This window comes from Macaca fascicularis, chromosome 20, assembly GCF_037993035.2.
Source record: "Macaca fascicularis isolate 582-1 chromosome 20, T2T-MFA8v1.1".
NCBI classification, from domain to species: domain Eukaryota; kingdom Metazoa; phylum Chordata; class Mammalia; order Primates; family Cercopithecidae; genus Macaca; species Macaca fascicularis.
The window spans coordinates 21,464,165-21,480,962 of NC_088394.1; the positions used below are offsets into that span (position 1 = coordinate 21,464,165).

General features: G+C 40.7%; 1 protein-coding gene across 8 annotated transcripts in view; it reads left to right on the forward strand.

Moving 5' to 3' along the window:
* Nucleotides 1–16,798, forward strand: part of METTL9 (methyltransferase 9, His-X-His N1(pi)-histidine) — a 51,543-nt gene that overhangs the window by 15,665 nt on the left and 19,080 nt on the right. For 4 of the 8 annotated variants that reach the window (XM_045382306.3, XM_005591448.5, XM_005591449.5 and 1 more), the window contains exons 3-4: nucleotides 3,083–3,292; nucleotides 10,492–10,676. In XM_045382306.3, coding sequence (XP_045238241.1) covers nucleotides 3,083–3,292; nucleotides 10,492–10,676 — 395 coding nt within the window. Of the gene's footprint in view, nucleotides 1–3,082; nucleotides 3,293–10,491; nucleotides 10,677–12,023; nucleotides 13,167–16,798 lie in introns of those variants that run through there. The other 4 variants (XM_074028020.1, XM_074028021.1, XM_005591450.5 and 1 more) reach the window with 3 other exon arrangements.

Here is a 16,798-nt window from a genome sequence, read left to right on the forward strand (position 1 = left end):
GAGGCACACCTCTTCATAGACTCTTAAGTCTAGTGAGAACTTAGATTGTGACCAGAGAACCTAGGATGGTTATTAAACACTAAAGTTAAACCCAAATTAGAGGGTCATATCTCTTCACGGTTTGTGTTTATGGGTAACTTTGTACTAGGCTTGGTATTTTAGGTGAGACTGTTCTTCATTGTGTGAGACTGCCACCTACACTGCAGGAAATCTTAACTTTTCTGGCCTTGCCCACTGAATGGCAGTAGTACCCTCAGGTCCTTGTGATTACTGGAAACTCTCCTGTCTACTCCCATTGCCCCCTAGAGGGCAAAATTCATCCTGGTTGATAAACACTGGGCTTGATGGATTTTGATTTATTTTTTGACAGTGTTAATCTTTTTGTAGAGCCTCTGTTGCTCATGTTCTTTGGAAATAGGACAGTCCTTCCCCTCTCTCTCTAGTGCCTTCTTTCTTTTTTTTTTTGGAGACAGGGTCTCACTCTATTGCCTAGGCTGGAGTGCAGTGGCACAGTCATGGCTCACTGCAGTCTTGACCTCCTCAGGCTCAAGCAATCCTCCTGCCTCAGTCTTCCAGGTAGCTGGGACTAGAGGCTCATGCCACTGTGCCTGGCTAATTTTTGTATTTTTTGTAGAGACGGGGTTTCACCATGTTGCCCAGGCTGGTCTCAAACTCCTGGGTTCAAGAGATCCTCCCACGTCGGCCTCCCAAAATGCTGGGATTACAGACGTGAGCCACCATGCCCAGCCTCTGGTGCCTTTAAATGTAGACCAGTCAGATGAACTTGTGAGCTCTGAGCTCAGGTGACCTCTAGTTCTAGAATTTTATAATTATCATGTCAAGGTTTCCTCACATCCCAAGGAGATGGCTTGGGAAGCATGCTCTGGGAAAATTTAAGCAAAATGACTGTTTTGTGACTTACTTTTGGTCCTGTGGCAAGTCAGCATCAGTATTTGAGTGAAACTCACCTCCCCTCAGCCATGCTGCCAGTAGCCTCTTTCTGCTGTGACTCTGGTTTCTTTGTTAAATTTTGTACAACTACTTCAGCAAGTTCAGATTTGCTATTTTCTTACTGTAATATATGAACAATTGAGGATTAAAACAACTTGTCTTTTATGAGACGTGATTGTCTTTAGTAAGCAGTTGTAGTCGGTAGCATCACGTTTAGTGGTCTCTGAGGTCTTTCTCTCTCCAATTTTCTAGCATTTCTGTGGGGCAGAAGATTTACTGTAAACTTGGTTAAACTTTCCTATGGCCATAATGGGAAAAGGAAGGGGGACTTTGTTACATGAGCTCCATTATTCGTATTTCTTCCTAAAACTGGTCTTACATTGGGCACCATGTTGCACGCATCTTTCCAGTCACTGTATAGCAGCAAACATTATGTAACTTATGATTGTTTCCAGAGAGCAGCAGTACAGAACAGGTTTGCCTGCCACTTCCTAGACCAGTGGTCCCCAGACTGTTTTCCAGAGTCTGAGGAGGAAGTGCCTCAGGAACTGCTTCAGGCTGCAGAGAAAGGCCTAGAAGTGGGCTGGCCACAGCTCCTGGGCTCCCAACCTCATTCGAACAGCAGCTGCTCTCTTAGGATCTTATATTGTCTGTGAGTTCCACTTCATTTAAAGAAAGGGTTCTGCTGCTTAATGGAGGGTTGAGAATCCCTGCCCTAGATAAACTAGAATTTCAGAGCTAGAAAACAAGTCCTAAATAGGGAGTGCATTTTATTTCCCACGGTGATGCATCCATGAGACTTGGCTGGACCTATAGTTGCTTTTCTGAGGGTTCTCTTTGATCTCCATTTAAACTCCCCTCAGTCTCTTTTTTCAATGGCATTACTATGGTTTTGAGTGTTTTCTAGGACCTTTAGAAATAATAGGACCCAGACAGTTGTAACCATATAAACTGACATAAGTATGAATCTACTTTAATGCATATTAACCGACATCACAAGGACCACTCTTTTCCCTCTTTTCTCTAGTGTCTCTTAAAAATCTATCATACTAAAGCTCTTTTTTTCCTGATCCATGGTTTAATTCCATATTTGAAATCACTTTTTTTTCCTATTTGGTTTCTCTGCTACTCTGGTCTAGCTGTGTTAGCTTGTCATCTTTTTCAACTGATAAACATGTTTTCTGTTACTCCTTCCACTTTTCCTTCCTATTTTGACTTAAGTTCTTCACCTTCATCTCTTATTTCTTCTTCCTTCCCCTGTCATCCGTTCCCCTTTCCACCTTTTATTTCCCTCTTCCCATGCTTTTTTGGGACATTATTTGCAACTCCAAAGACAAATGATATCTGGAGGCATTTTCTTATTTTATTAACTTTGTCTTCTAATCATAGAAATGATACAAAAGATAATATCTTGGCTGGGCATGGTGGTTCATGTCTGTAATCCCAGCACTTTAGGAGGCTGAGGCGGGTGGATCACGAGGTCAGGAGATCGAGACTATCCTGGCTAACACGGTGAAACTTGGTCTCTACTAAAAATACAAAAAACTAGCCAGGCGAGGTGGTGGGCGCCTGTAGTCCCAGCTACTCGGGAGGCTGAGGCAGGAGAATGGCATGAACCCAGGAGGCGGAGCTTGCAGTGAGCAGAGATCGCGCCACTGCACTCCGGCCTGGGCGACACGGTGAGACTCTGTTTCAGAAAAAAAAAAAAAAGGCCAGGCGCAGTGGCCTATGCCTGTAATCCCAGCACTTTGGGAGGCTGAGGCGGGTGGATCACGAGGTCAGGAGATCGAGACCAGCCTGGCCGACATGGTGAAACCCCGTCTCCACTAAAAATACAAAAAATAAGCCAGGTGTGGTGGTGCACGCTTGTAATCCCAGCTACTTGGGAGGCTGGGACAGGAGAATTGCTTGAACCCAGGAGGCGAAGGTTGCAGTGAGCCGAGATCGTGCCACTGCACTCCAGCCTGAGCGACAGAGTGAGACATTGTCTAAAAAAAAAAAAAAACTTAACCGTGTAATAAGTGATTATGGTTGTTGGTGCTGAGTCACTATATTCACTTTGTATGTGTATGGTAAGGGGTGGTTAATTTGCATAGACACTTCGATTTTTGTCCTTTTTTTTTTTTTTCAGGTTGCTAGGAAGAGGCTCAATGTTTGTGTTTTCACCAGATCAATTTCAGAGACTGCTTAAAATTAATCCAGACTGGAAAACCCACAGACTTCTTGATTTAGGTGCTGGAGATGGAGAAGTCACAAAAATCATGAGCCCTCATTTTGAAGAAATCTATGCCACTGAGCTTTCTGAAACTATGATATGGCAGCTTCAGAAAAAGAAATACAGGTATAATTTTTAGACATGGGGTATATTTTTTGGTTTTAGATGCATTTCTTCTTGAAAGTTTATTATTTAAAGGATACGAATCAAAAATGGTCTTCCATGATTAGGAATTTAAAAAAAAATCATGTTATACATAAGTAGCTGGAAATATAGAGAAATAATCTTCTGGTGGCAGTATTTTCCTGGAGCAGAGGGGTTGGCACTCTAGGGAAGGAAAGGACTAGCGAGAGATAGCTCGGAAAAGGCAGATCAGAAGAAGGGACTTCTTCCCTAATAAGAATCTGGCATTCTCAAAAAAAATTTTTTTAAGTAGTGTTAAAATATACATAGCATAGAATTTACTATTTTAACTATTTTTAAGTGTACAGTTCAGTGGTATTAGGTACATTTACATCGTTGTACAATCATCACCACTGTTCATCTCCAGAATTTTTTATCTTCCAAAATGGAAACTCTGTACCCAATAAACAGTAACTCCCCATTTTTCCCTCCTCCTAACCCCTGACAACCACCATTCTACTTTGTCTATGAATTTGACTATTCTGGGTACTTTGTATAAGAGGAATTATATACATTAGCTCCTTGAGACTGGCCTATTTCATGTAGCATGTCTTCAAGGTTTACTCAAGGTTTTACTCATGTTGTACATGGGCCAAAATTTTCTTTCTTTCTTTCTTTTTTTTTTGAGATGGAGTTTCGTTCTTGTTGCCCAGGCTGGAGTGCAGTGGCGTGATCTCAGCTCACTGCAACCTCTACCTCTCAGGTTCAAGCAATTCTCCTGCTTCAGCCTCTCAAGTAGCTGGGATTACAGGCGTATGCCACCATGCCTGGCTAATTTTTTTTGTATTTTTAGTAGGGATAGCGTTTCACTACTTGGCCAGACTGGTCTCGAACTCCTGACCTTAAGTAATCCAGAGTGCTGGGATTACAGGTGTGAGCCACTGCATCTAGCCCAAAATTTTCTTTAAGGATGAGTAATAGTTCATTGTATGCATGTACCACGTTTTGTTTACCCATTTATCTGTCAGTGGATACTTGGGTTGTTTCTGCCATTTGGCTGTTGTGAATAATGCTGCTATGAACATGGGTGTACAAATACCTACTTGAGCCCCTACTTGTTCTTCTTTTGGGTATAGACCCAGAAGTGGAGTTGCTGGATCACATGGCTGAGTCTGGGTTTAATTTTTTGACGAATTGCAATACTTTTCCATTGCTGCCGCACCATTTTACATTCCTACCAGCAATGTAGTACAAGGGTTCCAGTTTCTCCACTCTTTAACAATACTTGCTATTTTCTGTTTTGTTTTGCTTTTAATATATAGTCATCAGTGTTAATTTTGGTTTTAAGGTCATCTGGAGCTTGAAAGACTAGGAAGAAGGATAATTTTCTTTTTTTTTTTTGGAGATGAAGTCTCACTCTGTTACCCAAGCTGGAGTGCAGTGGCGTGATCTTGGCTCACTGAAACCTCCACCTCCTGGATTCAAGTGATTCTCCTGCCTCATCCTGCTGAGTAGCTAGGACTATAGGCACACGTCACCATGCTTGGCTAATTTTTTTTTGTATTTTTAGTAGAGACTGGGTTTCACTATGTTGGCCAGGCTGGTCTTAAACTGCTGACCTCGTGATCCGCCTGCCTTGGCCTCCCAAGATTTGTTGGGATTACAGGCATGAGCCACCGCACCCAGCCAGAAGAAGGGTATTCTTATTTCAGTATGATTTATTGATTGGGAGATTTCTGTCTCTTGGCTCAGTGCAGAATGGGGGAGGTAGAGCTGGAGTCAGCCTCCTTCTCTGTGATATTTTTGGAAGTCTAGTTAGCCTTAGAGAGAAAGGAGAAAGAATTATGTAATCACTCACTTTCCTATCCACATGTTTCTACTTTTGCAGATTAACCCTAGAGACAACATCAGTGTAGCTTTTAGAGCAGCACTGGTTTGAGCATTTGCAAAACATGGAAATTTTTAGCCTGGAGAAGGGAAGATTACTGTGAACAGATACTCTGTGGGATTTTTATATGGAAGGAAAGGGGTAGGTGTAGTCTTTGGTATGATCAGGCACAGCTATGCCTTAGAAGTTGAGTTACAGCTTAGGGAAATCGACCTTCCTAGCTTGAACCGTCTTAAGTCCTTATCACTGTCAGTGTTTGAATTGCTGTTAGGGATGTTATAGGAAGAGACATTAGGAAGTTGAGCCTAGTGATTAGAAAGCCCCTTAGCTTTAGCAGTCTGTCTCAGATAAGGTTCTGGTGGGTCTGCATAGTAATAATTGACATGTTTTCCTTCAGTTAGAAATTAATTTGGCATTTCAAAACTTGGAATGCTTTGACCTTTGTTATAACAGTGGCTTAAGTCAGGCTGAATTCCTAATCTGATTCCAGCTCCCCTTTAAAAAATCCATGCTTTGAAGTGGGTCGAAGAGGAAGGTGTTAAACCCATCTTCAGATGATTAACCACCCCAGTCTTCTTTTTCTTTTATTCTAAGTGTCTAAATGGAATTTTCAGTGAAACTTTAGATGTTTGAATTAGTAATATATCTGGAGTGTACATGGTATGTAAAGATATCTACCACATAAAAAATACTTGGTTTAATTTTTTCCCTTGTATACAGCACATAAGCCAAAAACCTGCAGTTTGACCTGCATGGGAAATTCATACTGATTGGCATTCCTTTCATAATGTTAGTATGAAGTGAAAATCTTGTCACAAAAGTGGTAAATTTTGTAACTATTGGTGCAGTTTGAGGTTTTAACGAGGAAGTGGTATCTTTATTTCCTAAGTTTAGAGGTCTCCCAATCCAAGATGGCAAGGTAGACTTTCAGCTTAATTTTACAGTTTTTTCTTCCTTTTGAGATTAGAACTATTTTCTGTTTCTCTTCAATATCTGGGCCATGAAAAACAGGCTTTTTATTATTAATTAATATGTGCATTTTTAGAGACAGGGTCTCTGTCACCTGGGCTACAGCATGGTGGCGTGATTATAGCTCACTGCAGCCTTGAACTCCTGGGCTCAGGTGATCCTCTCACCTCAGCCTCCTCAGTAGCTGGGACTACAGGTGCCTGCTTCCATATCTGGCTAATTTGAGAATGTGTGTGTGTGTGTGTTTTGTTTGTGTGTCATATGTTTGGAGACACGAGTTTCACTATGTTGACCAGGCCAGTTTTGAACTCCTGGCCTCAAACAGTCCTCTTCCCTTGGCCTCCCAGAGTGCTGATATTATAGGCGTGAGCAAAACATGCCTTTTAAAATAAAGGTTCTGTAATTTTTCTAGACGAAGGCTCGCTCTGTCACCCAGGCTGGAGTGCAGTGGCACGATCTCAGCTCACTGCAACCTCTGCCTCCCGGGTTCAAGTGATTCTCCTGCCTCAGCCTCTCCAAGTAGCTGTGATTACAGGTGCACGCTGCCACACCCAGCTAAATTTTTTGTATTTTAGCAGAGATGAGGTTTCACTGTATTGCCCAGGCTGGTCTCGAATTCCTGAGCTCAGGTAATCTGCCCGCCTTGCCTTCCCAAAGTGCTGGGATTACAGGCGTGAGCCACTGTGCCCAGCTAAAGTTTCTGTATTTTATTTTATTTTATTTTTTTAATTTAATTTTATTTTATTTTTTGAGACTGAGTCTGGCTCTGTCGCCCAGGCTGGAGTGCAGTGGCCGGATCTCAGCTCACTGCAAGCTCCGCCTCCCGGGTTTACGCCGTTCTCCTGCCTCAGCCTCCGGAGTAGCTGGGACCACAGGCGCCCGCCACCTCGCCCGGCTAGTTTTTTTGTATTTTTTAGTAGAGACGGGGTTTCACCGTGTTAGCCAGGATGGTCTCGATCTCCTGACCTTGTGATCCGCCCGTCTCAGCCTCCCAAAGTGCTGGGATTACAGGCTTGAGCCACCGTGCCCGGCTAGTTTCTGTATTTTAAAAATAGGTCAATAAACAGAAAATGGCCCAGTTTTTCCTTTATCTTCCCAAGTTGTCATTGTTTATGCCAGAAAACCCAATTGTAAAACTAAAGGATGTGGTTTTGATTTTTACAGCAAGACAATACGTTTTTTTTATATTGTTGGTGTTTCATTTTTTATTTAGGATTTATCAAAATACTGATTGCTTATTTCCTAAGTTTAGAGCTCTCCCAACCTGAGATGGCAAAGCATCTTTTCCTTTTTTTTTTTTTTTTTTTGGGAGACGGAATCTCACCCTGTTGCCCAGGCTGGAGTGCAGTGGCACCATCTCGGCTCACTGTACAACCTCTGCCTCCCGGGTTCAAGCAATTCTCCTGCTTCAACCTCCCGAGTAGCTGGGACTACAGGCGCATGCTGCCACGCCCGGCTAAGTTTTTATATTTTAGTAGAGATGGGGTTTCACTGTGTTGCCCAGCTGGTCTTGAAATCCTGAGCTCAGGTAATCTGCCCGCTTTGGCCTCCCAAAGTGCTAGGATTACAGGTGTGAGCCACTGTGCCTGGCCCTTTTATTTGAGACAGGATCTTGCTTTGTCGTCCAGGCAGGAGTGCAGTGACGCAATCATAGCTCACTGTAACCTCAAACTCTTGGTTCAAGCCATCCTTCTGCCTCAGCTGCCCAAGTAGCTTAGCTAGGACTACAGGCATGTGCTACCATCCTTGGCTATTTTTAATTTTTTATAGAGATGGGGTCTCGTTGTGTTGCCCAGGCTGGTCTCAAACTCCTGGGCTCAAGCAATCCTCCCAAAGTGCTGGAATTACAGATGTTAGCTACCACACCTGACTGCTTTATCATTCTCTAAAGAGAAATATATTTTACATCCTTCTGGAGTTATTAACTCATTTTCTTGAAAATAATAATCTGCTGAATAGATACCCTCATTCTAGGTTTAGAAATATGTTTTAGAAAGAGGAAAATTCTGACACCTTGTTAGGATTCCTGGGCTAATAGGCAGTTTTAGTGGGGCTAAGCAATTTGTCTTCATCAGTGGAACTGAGTGAGTTTTCAAATAAAAATCACAAAACAGAAGTAAGGATGCACTTGAGCTTCTATAGGTATAGATTTAACTGTCTTGGTGTTAGTCATCATTTTCTGTTGTGAGCATATATTTCTCTTCCAAAATTACCAACACAGAGGCTACCTATCTGAAACTAATTCTGAGGTAGATTTAGTGAGATTATTTAAATTGGACCATGCTGATGATGTTTGGCTTCTGCTTCATTGCAGATAGACGTAAGATTTTTTTGTTGTTTTGTTTTTTAAAATCAAATATATAATTTGTATTTTACAGTTTATGACTTTAAATTGGCTGCTTAGCTAAGGCATTAATATATACAAATAGTCCTTTCTTTATTAATTTCCATTTTTTAGAATGGGAATTGATGACATTTTTGTTCTGAAAGTAGTCTTCTGAGTAGTGTTTGGAAACTCTTTGAATAAGCTAAATTGAGTTTCCAAAATTACTATTACAGTTGACTTAGTACAACAAAGTGATTTTGAAGCCAGAATGCCCTACTTACTTCAAACAGTATTTAGTACATTGAAACACCTGCTCCAGTAAGGAATCTGACTAGTCCCTGGAAGTTTGTTAGGCTGCTATTTGGAAGAGGCTTTAGTTTGACAAAAATATAGATTGAAAAGAAATTGAAACTAAGTGCTTTGTGTTTTTAAAATTCTGCTATTCAGAAATGCTATAAAAAAATCATTATGCTAATGAGGGTTTCAAAACAGCCCTCATTATACTTTTAGAATTTTCTGAGCTGTCTTACAGTATCTGCTCAACATTACTAAAGACTTGTTTACCAAAGATCCTTTTTTTATGTTTCCTTTTTTACCTGTCTCTATCGTAACATGTCTCACCTACCACATTCTGATTGGTATAACCAAGCAGGAGCAAGTAATTTGTAAAATTGCCTAATTGTGTGGCTAACAAAGACTCTTGATATAAAAACTCCCCCTTTCTAGAGATAACATTGTAGAGGACTGAAAATGTTCTCTGTGTTCTGTGTGTGTATATGAAAGTGAGAGATTGAGGGTCGAGAGTGGTTTTTTTTTTAAACCATGCTTAGTGTTAATAGGATGTCCTGGGCTTTATCTTTTCTGTATAGTTTTTGTTTTTTTTTGTTTTGAGATGGAGTCTCGCTCTGTCCCCATGCTGGAGTACAGTGATATGATCTCAGCTCACTGCAACCTCCGCCTCCCTGTTTCAAGTGATTCTCCTGCCTCAGCCTCCCGAGTAGCTGGGATTACAGGCACACACCACCACACTCAGCTCATTTTTGTATTTTTAGTAGAGATGGTGTTTCATCATGTTGGCCTGGATGGTCTCAATCTCCTGACCTTGTGATCCACCCGCCTTGGCCTCCCAAAGTGCTGGGATTACAGGTGTGAGCCACCGTGCCTGGCCCTTTTTTGTGTAGTTATTTAGATATGAAGATTCTCAAGTATGAAATATGTCTTTCCTGGGAACAGAAATGTGCTCAAAGGTCATAAGTTTATCAATGGAAATTATTTTATACCACTCCCAAGCCATTTTTAAGAATAGAAGGGATCCTAGGAGTAGAAAACATTAATTATATGATATATTTTTTGATTAAGTTCCAATGAGTGGTAGAAAGCAGGACTCTTGTTCTATACTGATATTCAAGAATTTGATGTTTTAGTTTCATAACTTTATCAGGTTACATCTTCATACTTACTAAACATGATTAGTTCTTGTAAAGAAAATTTCATATGTGTTGAGATTTGGAAATAGGTGAAATGTTAAATTTAAAGAAATATGGGCCAGGCATGGTGGTTCACACCTGTAATCCCAGCACTTTGGGAGGCTGAGGCAGTCAGATCGCTTGAGGTTAGGAGTTCAAGATCAGCCTAGCCAACATGGTGAAACCCTGTCTCTACTAAAAACACAAAAATTATCTGGGCGTGGTGGCGCCTGCCCGTCATCTCAGCTACTCAGGAGGTGGAGGCAGGAGAATCGCTTGAACCCAGGAAGTGGAGGTTACCATGAGCCGAGATTACTCCAGTGTACTCTAGCCTAGGCAACAGAGTTGAGACTCCATCTCAAAAAAAAAAAAAAAAAAGAAATATGATTGCTATTTTTCTCTTCCCTGGCCATGTCATTATTGCAAACATAAATTATAACAGAGGATTTTGAACTTAATTTAGAAGACAAAGTTAAAGACTTTACTGTCATCTCAGTTATTTTTAAAGATGTCTTTAGAGAGATGTTAATACAGTTATTTCTGATTTTTCTAGAGTGCTTGGTATAAATGAATGGCAGAATACAGGGTTCCAGTATGATGTCATCAGCTGCCTGAACTTGCTGGACCGCTGTGATCAGCCCCTGACTTTGTTAAAAGATATCAGAAGTGTCTTGGAGCCAACTAGAGGCAGGGTCATCCTGGCCCTGGTCCTCCCCTTTCATCCTTATGTGGAAAACGGTAAGTGTGGTCAGTCAGGCTGGCTGTTACCGAGGATAGCTGTTTATTGGTATTTGTGATTTTGTGCTGTGTACAATTAAACACTGTCTAGTATTTCTCATAATAGCCTGCAGTTTAAAGTAATCCAGTTAATCCATGTAAAACACCACCTTGGTTAATGTTCACCTTAAGGTGGACTTTATAGAGATCTAGCATTCCCCCTGCAGTAGTAATAATTAATATTTAGCTGGGTCTGACTGCTTGAGATTGAAAGCCAAAAATGCATCTGTATCTCTGGTTTTAAATGGAGCTTGAACCATTTATTTATTAGTTTTCCAACTGAATCGAGCAATAAACAGTTCCTTTAAATCTGGTCATATATACTTGCTGAATGTCATGGCTGTTTTGTTTTGTGTTTTGTATCTCTTGTGCCAGACTCTAAAAATGATAAATGCTCTTATTTGTTTTTTTCTCTTTTGAAGACCATATGTGTTGCAGCATGTATCATTTCTTTCTGTAACATTTGATTTTTTGATTGCATGGTCTTGCTTTTCAGCAATATTGAATGAAGAATATGTTAGAAGAAACGGGTTGATTTCATATCACTTCATAGTTACTGTGACTTCTGGCCATTCTGACTTAATGCCACATTAATTTATAGTTTTAGTTTATGTGGTTTGCATTTTAGGTCATCTTGAAAATTAGGACTTGAAGTCTCTTGCATTTTCATAAGTTAATGTACATTAATATACAATTATTTATTTTATGAATTATACAAGTTACTATTTAAAAATCTTTAGTGTTTCTTTTTTTTCTTTCTTTCTTTTTTTTTTTTTCCCGAGCCAGAGCTTTGCTCTGTTGCCTTGGCTGGAGTGCAGTGGCGCGATCTCGGCTCACTGCAACCTCCACCTCATGGGTTCAAGCAATTCTCCTTCCTCAGCCTCCTGTGTCCCAAGTAACTGGGACTATAGGCACATGCCACTATGCCTGGCTAACTTTTGTATTTTCAGTAGAGATGGGATTTTGCCATGTTGACCAGGCTGGTCTCTAACTCCTGATCTCAGGTGATCCTCCCGCCTCTGCCTCCCAAAATGCTGAGATTACAGGTGTGAGCCACCATGCCCGGCTGAAAAATCTTTAGATTTTCTATTTTATTGCCTCAATTGACCTTGACTTCAGAAACTCTTAAGAGCTCACAGACATTTTGAAGAAATCTATTACTATTTTGCAAATGTCGTCATCATCAAATATCATGAAAATCTATGTCTTAAGGAATAATGCCCTTGTTTCTTATAACCATTGGATTCTGTGTGGATTTGTGGTGTCACAAATTAATTTAATTTCTTGTTTGTTATTTTTTCTCCCCAGATCTTACTGCCTTCAGATTTAATTCTTGTCTTAATATTTACCAAATGGTTTCAGATTTGTGTTGATAATGGGGAAAATGGGGAATTCTTTCGATATAGAAGGGTGTGGAAAAGAACAGAGAGAACAAATCTCCCGTTTCCCATCTTAGATCTCCATTTTATGTTCCTGTTGTTGAGTGGCTTGTCATGGTAAACAAAAAATGCTTTTAAATGTGAGTGTACATATATCATCTATATGTTGCAAAATGTCCTCCTTTGTGATTCAGCAACCTGATCTTACTTCAGTGCTACTACTCCCTGTGTAATTAAGCCTCAGCTCCAGCTCTCTACACTGCACTCACTAGTCGTCAGGTTGGAAGGTCCTGCGTTCCTGTGTCCTGTTGGACAACCACATGATAGAACTTTAATGCTACTTCCTGGCATAGCAGGAGGTGAAAGAGCAGGGGGAAGAAACATCAATCTAACCACGAATTTTATTTCCTTGTGTGTCTGATGCTAAAAATGGAGAGGAAGTCAAGCTAGACAAGAGGGCAGTCTCCAGGAAGGGTGGAAAACAAGCTCCTTGATTGTGGATGTGCAGAGCTGCCTGTTGAGTCTGAGGAGTCTGGCATGTGACACACTGCAGACCTGAGACAAGAAGCCTTGTTGCTATGGGTGACTTTCAGTGACCTGTAAATTTCGCAGACGCGCCACAGCACGCTATTATTGCTTTTTTTCTCTGAGTCACTAGATCTTGATGATTTCCATGTGAAACCGTGAGGACTGGGAGATGCAAAATGGTCTTGCTGTGTAGATTTATGAATGCTGGACTGTTGGAAGATATCTGAGTGTGCTTTGCATACTTGCCTTAATTTATTTTTTTTAACTAAAAGTAGTTGTAGGTGAAATGATTACTTATATAATTGTTTTGGTAAATGACTTGAAGTTGAACCACAGCAGTTTTGCTTTTTGGAAAAAAGTAAAATGAAAAAAATATTCTAATTTCAGTTTATTTGGCTTACTGACCCAGTTTTGGCTAGGGGTTATTGAATATAGTGAGAATTATTTTAAGTACCCCCCCCCCAAAGAAGGAAAGATGTGTAGTCAAGAAAAGGATAATTATATTATAAAAATAAAAATTTAATGGTGTTTACTTTTTCAAAAATGTAATTTTTATTAAAAAGTAATTCAGTAATTTAAAAAAATAGCTCAAACAACTTACTAGAGGGTTTACAATAAAAAGTTTCTCGGCTATGCACAGTGGCTCACGCCTGTAATCCCAGCACTTTGGGAGGCCAAGGCTGGCGGATCACAAGGTCAGGAGATTAAGACCATCGTGGCTAACACGGTGAAATCCCATCTCTACTAAAAATACAAAAACAAAATTAGCTGGGCATGGTGTCGGGCGCGGTGTCCGGCGCCAATACTCCCGGCTACTCGGGAGGCTGAGGCGGGAGAATGGCGTGAACACAGGAGGCGAAGCTTGCAGTGAGCCGAGATTGCGCCACTGGACTCCAGCATGGGCGACAGAGCCAGACTCCGTCTCAAACAACAACAACAGAAAAGTTTCTCATCCAGTCCTGTTCCACATCTTGTTCAGGTTTCTTTAATATTCTTTAAAAGATAATCTATGCAAATATAAGTATGTATGTACATTTAAAAAGTTGTTTATACAGGCAGTACCCAATTATAAATACTTCTGTTGCCTTTTTCCACTTAAATGTATCTAGGAAAGTAGTTCTTACCAGCACATATGTCTCCACATGGTTGTCCAGATGTAAGCTGTAGATGCCGGAGCTGGCTTGGACTGATTCATGAGAGCTGATTGTTGTTTTGGTAGGAATTTAGTGAACTGGTTGTTAAACATGGCCATTATTGAAATTGACCATTATGGGAGTATTTACACTGTAAAAATTGACAAACACTGCAAATAGCCTTTTTCTTCTCCAAACTGGTAGTTACACATTTACCAGCACACCACTAGATGTATAACTTTACTAGAGGAGGTCTCTAGATAGCAATTTGCTTTGTAATGTTTAAAAACAAAACACCCTCCCCTCCCCTCTTTTTTCTTTTTCTTTTTTTTCTTTTCTTTTTCTTTTTCTTTCTTTTCTGACAGGGACTCGCTCTGTTGCCCAGACTGGAGTGCAGTGGTGCTATCATAGCTCACTGCAGCCTTGACCTCCTGGGCTCAAGCTGTTCTCCCACCTCAGCCTCCTGAGTAGGTGGGACTACAGGTGCATGCCACCACACCCATCTAACTGTTGTATTTTTTTGGTAGAGAGGAAGTCTGGCGGTATTGCCCAGGCTGGTCTTGAACTCCTGGGATTAAGTGATTGGCCTGCCTTGGCCTCCCAAAGTGTTGGGATTATAGGTGTGAGCCACTGCACCTGGCCTTGTTTCTAACTTTAATGAAAATATTTCTACTTTATGATGCTAATTTTTTTTTTTTTTTTTTTTTACTTGAAGTTGCTGTTGTTTGGCTTGAGATGGTTGTTTTGTTTGTTTGTTTGTTTGTTTTTGAGATGGAGTCTCACTCTGTCACTGAGGCTGGAATACGGTGGCACGATCTTGGCTTACTCACTGCAACTTCCGCCTCCTGGGTTCAAGCAATTTTCCTGCCTCAGCCCATGGAATAGCTGGGATTATAGATGTGTGCCACCACACCAGGCTAATTTTTGTAGTTTTAGTAGAGACAGGGTTTCGCTATGTTGGCCAGGCTGGTCTTGAAGTCCTGACCTCAAGTGATGCCCCCGCCTCAGCCTCCCAAAGTGCTGTGATTACATTTCCCTCTTAAAGTTGTGCTATAGACTGCGTGTTTGTTGATATATATATCAACAGATATATATGTTGAGGCTCCCACCCCCTATCGTGATGGTATTAGGACGTGGGGTCTTTGGGAGGTGATTAGGATTAGATGAGATTATGAGAGCAGAGCCCTCCTGAATGGGATGAATGCCCTTTTAAGCGTTCTGAGAGACCTTGCTTCTCTCTGCCTTCTGCCATGCAAGGATACAACAAGAGGTCAGCAGCCTGTACCCTAGAAAGAGGGTCCTCACCAGAACTCAATGATGCTGGCACCCTGATCTCAGACTTCCAGCCTCCGGAACTGTGAGAAATAAATTTCTGTTATTCATAAGCCACTCAGTCTATGGTAATTTGTTTTTGTAGCTCAAACTAAAACAAGTCATTTCAGTATTAATTCTTTTTTCATTGTCATGGGAAACTCAAATCTAAACAAAGTTACAGCTTAGGCTGGGTGTGGTGGCTTATGCCTGTAATCCTAGCCCTTTGGGAGGCCAAGGTGGGCAGATCACCTGAGGTCAGGAGTTCAAGACCAGCCTGCCCAACATAGTGAAACCCCGTCTCTACTAAAAATAGAAAAAGTAGCCAGGTGTGGTGACGTGCACCTGTAATCCCAGCTACTCAGGAGACTGAGGCAGGAGAATTGCTTGAACCCTGGAGGCAGAGGTTGCATTGAGCCGAGATCACGTCATTGTACTCCAGCCTGCGCATCAAGAGTGAAACTCCTCAAGAAGAAAAAAAAAAAGTTACAGCTTAATCCTTTTCAGTGAAAATGTTTCTGGATGCTCAGATAGCAGGACAATTAATACTGTTGGGGTTTGTTGAATGGTCTTTATGGAAAGGGGTGTAGCTTCATGGTGAGGGACTGACGTATGCTACAAATTTCAATTTAAATGCTGAAGGAACATTTTTCTGTAGCAATATTGTTCAGTTGCATTTATTGAAAGGCATTTGAGGGCCTACTGTGTACCAAGTGGAAATACAGAGATAAATGAGAATCATGCTTTCGCTCTTAAAACACAGAATAGTACAGAATATAGATATCAACAGATAATGGCGGGAAATTGTGGTAAGAAATATGTCAAAGTAAGTACTGAAGAATTAGAGACGAAAAGATCTGTTAGCCTCTGGGTGAGTTAGGGAAGGTTTCATGTTGAGGTGAGCTGTGTTTGTAGTCTGAAGTGTTTTACCAGGCTGAGGGGAACAGCATGTGCAAAAGCATGAAAGTGTGAATAAGGTTTGTGTGGGGGTGGAGCAAGTTCAGTATGACCCAAGCATAGGTTGCAAAAGAGGCCTTTGATTGTGTAGTGTAGCACTCAGTAAATATTGTTGGCACCTGAAATCAATGACTGTACATTCCAAACTAATCTGAAAGCTATTTCCTTTTGATGTGGGTTTGGTTTTCTTGTTAATTTCGAAATATACTTTTGAACACTGAGATCTCTGAAACTGCTAGATCTCTAGAAGTGTAATTTGGAAAGAAACTTGCTTGTAGCTTTAACAAAATAAGGAATTTCCCAAATAAAACTTGTTTTGAAGTTTGAAAATAAATACTGTTGGTGGGATAGATGAATAAATGAATGAATACTGTGTATACACCAGATATTCTTACATATGACCTAGAGGAATGGAACTCTTTGCAAAAGTATATTTCATATTTCAGCTTCAAAATCGATCTTTGAAACATGGTCCTTGCTTACATGGGAAAGGCATATTGTGAGTCAAATACTAGTTTATCTTAGGGATTTTGTCTCCTGGTTAGTTACACAATGAACAGTGTATTTTCAGCCCTGAAATTCAGTACCAAAATGTAATGCCTCCCAGAAATTAAAAATAAATGATTGAATTCAACACTTCTGTTCATTTTGATGGTATTAGTGTTTGCCCTTTTTTGCAGTCTGGCTTAGAAGCTTATTACTTTACCTGAGCTAGTGGTCTCAGAGTGGGGAAGTATACACTGCAGAGTACACAAAACAGTTTATTTTGGAATAT